The 3,189-nt window shown below is 40.8% G+C and overlaps 1 protein-coding gene across 1 annotated transcript in view; it reads right to left on the reverse strand.

The window, feature by feature from the left end:
* Positions 1-840: 840 nt before the first annotated feature.
* The window catches only part of tas1r1 (taste receptor, type 1, member 1), a 6,547-nt gene continuing 4,198 nt past the window's right edge, over positions 841-3,189 (reverse strand). Inside the window, exons 5-6 of the mRNA XM_007553438.2 lie at positions 2,878-2,998; positions 841-2,256 (exon numbers count right to left, since the gene is read on the reverse strand). Coding sequence (XP_007553500.1) covers positions 1,331-2,256; positions 2,878-2,998 — 1,047 coding nt within the window. The 3' untranslated portion in view covers positions 841-1,330. The remainder of the gene's footprint in view (positions 2,257-2,877; positions 2,999-3,189) is intronic.

Raw genomic sequence — 3,189 nt, forward strand, 5'->3', positions numbered from 1 at the left:
GTAGGTGACTTTATCTTTATTGAATTTCAGTTGTTTTATGAAGTTCATAAAACTTCCTGAAGACCAAGGAACACTGTGGGCAGCATTATGCTTTTCTTCAGATTCGCTGGTCAGAGTTTAAATGAAGATGACTGGGACTAAATACAAAGTAATCCTGTCAGAGGCTCCAAAAAACTTGACGTAACCCCAGTCATGGTTTAGATCAAGTGCATTTGTGTGTCCTTGTTAAAGCCCAGATGCAAATCCAAGTAGAATTTGTTGCAAGACTTGAAAGTTGATATTCAAGGGCAAAATTTCCAGTCTCTGTTGATTTGTTCATTTGTTTTTCTCTTACATTTTTTTCCATTATTTATTTTTCTTTTTTACAAAAAATGTTAAAAGCTGACAAGACTTTAAGCTTTTACTGCAGTGACAGATGAGATATTAACAGAATTCAAATACACAAGTGCATGCCACACTTTTCAGATAGTATTTCGAATTAAAAAAAGAAAAGAAAATCACATATCTCCTTTCTTCTTCTCCTTCCATTTCTGCACTTTTGTGTGTGTCTATTACACACAATCCCAAAAGGAAACATCAAAATGTATTGTTGTGATGTTAAATGTAATCTTTAACATCAAAACAAAAAGAAAATCAGTCAGAAACTTACTGTATGTTTCTGAGAACGCACTAGCTAGAAAATGAAGGAAATAAATGTCTGACTCGAACTGAAAAGGAATAAATTTGTTCAAATTATTTGTTGATGTTGGTGGATAAGATAAACTCACTTCATCGCACAGCAGGCAGATTCACAGGAACGTCAGTCACATGACAACACTTCATATTTTACTCTCCACAGCAACAAAATTGTATGACCAAATTCAATTTTATTAATTTCATCCCAACATTTTCCTTTCATTGTCAACAAGATTCATTTCTGTTGATTATCTTTTTTTGTAGAGTCAACATAAAATAACTCTTTTTTTCAGCAGATTAACAAAATGTTATTTTTATCATACCAAACATCCTAACAAGTTAATAAGTCAAAGCTTTATTCTATTACTTTACGCCAGTACAGTCAAAAGATGAAGCTTAAAAGATGTTACTCAAACACAAAAAAAAAAAAAAAAGGTTAAATAAAATCTCTGCTATAAATGTAACAACAGATGAAATATAAGTCATGGTCGTTTTGTTGGTCTTTCTCCCTGACCTTTTGCCAAAAAATATCAAAACTGTGTCACTTGCTGTCACTTTACAATTATGCATTACTTTGTGCTGGTCCACCACATGAAAATCTCAATATAACGCACTAAAGTTTGTGGTTATTAGATAACACAAACTTGATCAAGTTTCAGTTTTTGTTCATGGTGTACATCTGAATGCAGTTCTGGAAGTGCGCTGTGGTGTTCATCTGGGGCCTCAGAACGATAATGTACATTTTGGGGAGGAAGTATCCAGCCAGGAAGGCCAGGACGCTGAAGAGCGTGGCGAACACCTGCGCCGCCATGGTGAAGGTTTCTCTGTTGATGAGGTAGAGGGTGAAGAAGCTCATCCAGGAGATCATGTACACCATCAGGCTGAAGGTGACACACTTGGCTTCGTTGTAGTTGGCCGGCAGGTCCTTCCCCATGTAGCTGAAAGAGAAGCAGAGGACGCTGAGGAGAGAGACGTACGCCAGCTCAATGCCGGAGCCGACGGAGAGGGTTTTGCTGCACTCCCAGACAATTTTGTCTTGGTAGAACTGCAGGTCCTGGGAAGGCTGCGGCGTGTCGACGGACAACCGGAGCACTGAGATGAGCAGGATAGTGGCAGACACCAGAAAGATGGTGACCTCTGGGCCCTGCTTTTTCATCCACCTGTCGTAGGCCGGCGGCAGCCTGGACGCAAACTTGAATATGCACACGACCTGCAGGGAGCGCACCGTGATGCAGGCCAGACACACAGAGAAGCTGATGGTGAACAGAGTCTGCTTCAGGACGCAGGCCGCCGGGGATGGCCGGCCAAAGTGGCACAAAGTGCTCAGGGCGGCGACCGTCAGGGCCGCCAGCATCAGCAGGCAGGTGCGGCCCCCGGCGGACTTGCCCACCGGCGTGTTCAGGTTGAGCAGGAGGATTACGGCCGTGCTGGAGGTCAGGAGGACGCAGGTGGCCAGGAAGAAGAGGAGAGCTATGGAGAGAGGGTGGTCCCAGTCCAGCTGTACCACCGTCCTGTTCAGACACTCTTCACTGGATGGGGGGGCCCACTGCTCCGGCAGACAGGCCTGACAATCCGTCAGGTCTGGAAGAGAGAGAGAGAAAATAAAAAACATAAAAAGTCAGAGAAAAACTGGAATGTTGAGCTTGTATAGAAGCATATTTGCATCTTATTTTGTACACATTTTCATAAACAATTCAAGAAGGATCAAATTTTGGTCTAATTGTGCATTAGTGTCAGAATATAAGATGTGAATTCGGCGCCACCTGCTGGTCATTCACGCACACACAACAACTGTTCAGTGAAAAGGTAAATGTATTCGGTTTGTACAATAAATAATAAAACTGAACAGTTTATTTAAACAGTAAATCTGCCTTTTCTCAAGTGTTTATAAATGAAGGCAATCCACTCAAACTATAGCAATTTTATATATATATACAAAAAAAAGACTGAAGAATAATCTGGATTCTAATGTTTCTATTTCACAGATTTTAATTTATTTAGCTTTGGCTCTCTCTGCAGTGCATCTAAATTTATTTATCTACTCTATAAAGATCAAATGTAAACAATTTTCCAGCCAAACAGATACTAGTTGACGTTAGACCCGTCTTGTTTAATGAGATCACAGATATTAATTAGATATTTTGCAGAAAAGTAAAGCCTCGCTTCACTCTCGTGAGTTTCTGTTTCCCGTCTGTGCATTACCACTTATATTGAGGAACGTGGCCGAGGGACAGGCCTGGCAGTCGAAGCAGCAGGCATGCTGACCTGTCAGCAGCTTCTTGTGACCTTTTGGGCAAGGTGGGGAGCAGAAGGACTCGGGTACCTCCAGCACGGTTTGAAGGAAAAGAAAAGAAATTACTTTGTTGAAGAAATATAAATGAAACAAGATACAACTTCAGGAGTAAGAGGTTTGAAAAAAAGAGAAAAGAACAGCTGCACGATTGCTTAAAGCATACCAAGTTAAAATCTAAAGGTTTAAATCATACATGGAGGTGGGAACTGCAAATATATATA

Source organism: Poecilia formosa, unplaced genomic scaffold (genome assembly GCF_000485575.1).
Source record: "Poecilia formosa unplaced genomic scaffold, Poecilia_formosa-5.1.2 Scaffold56, whole genome shotgun sequence".
In the NCBI taxonomy this organism is placed as follows: domain Eukaryota; kingdom Metazoa; phylum Chordata; class Actinopteri; order Cyprinodontiformes; family Poeciliidae; genus Poecilia; species Poecilia formosa.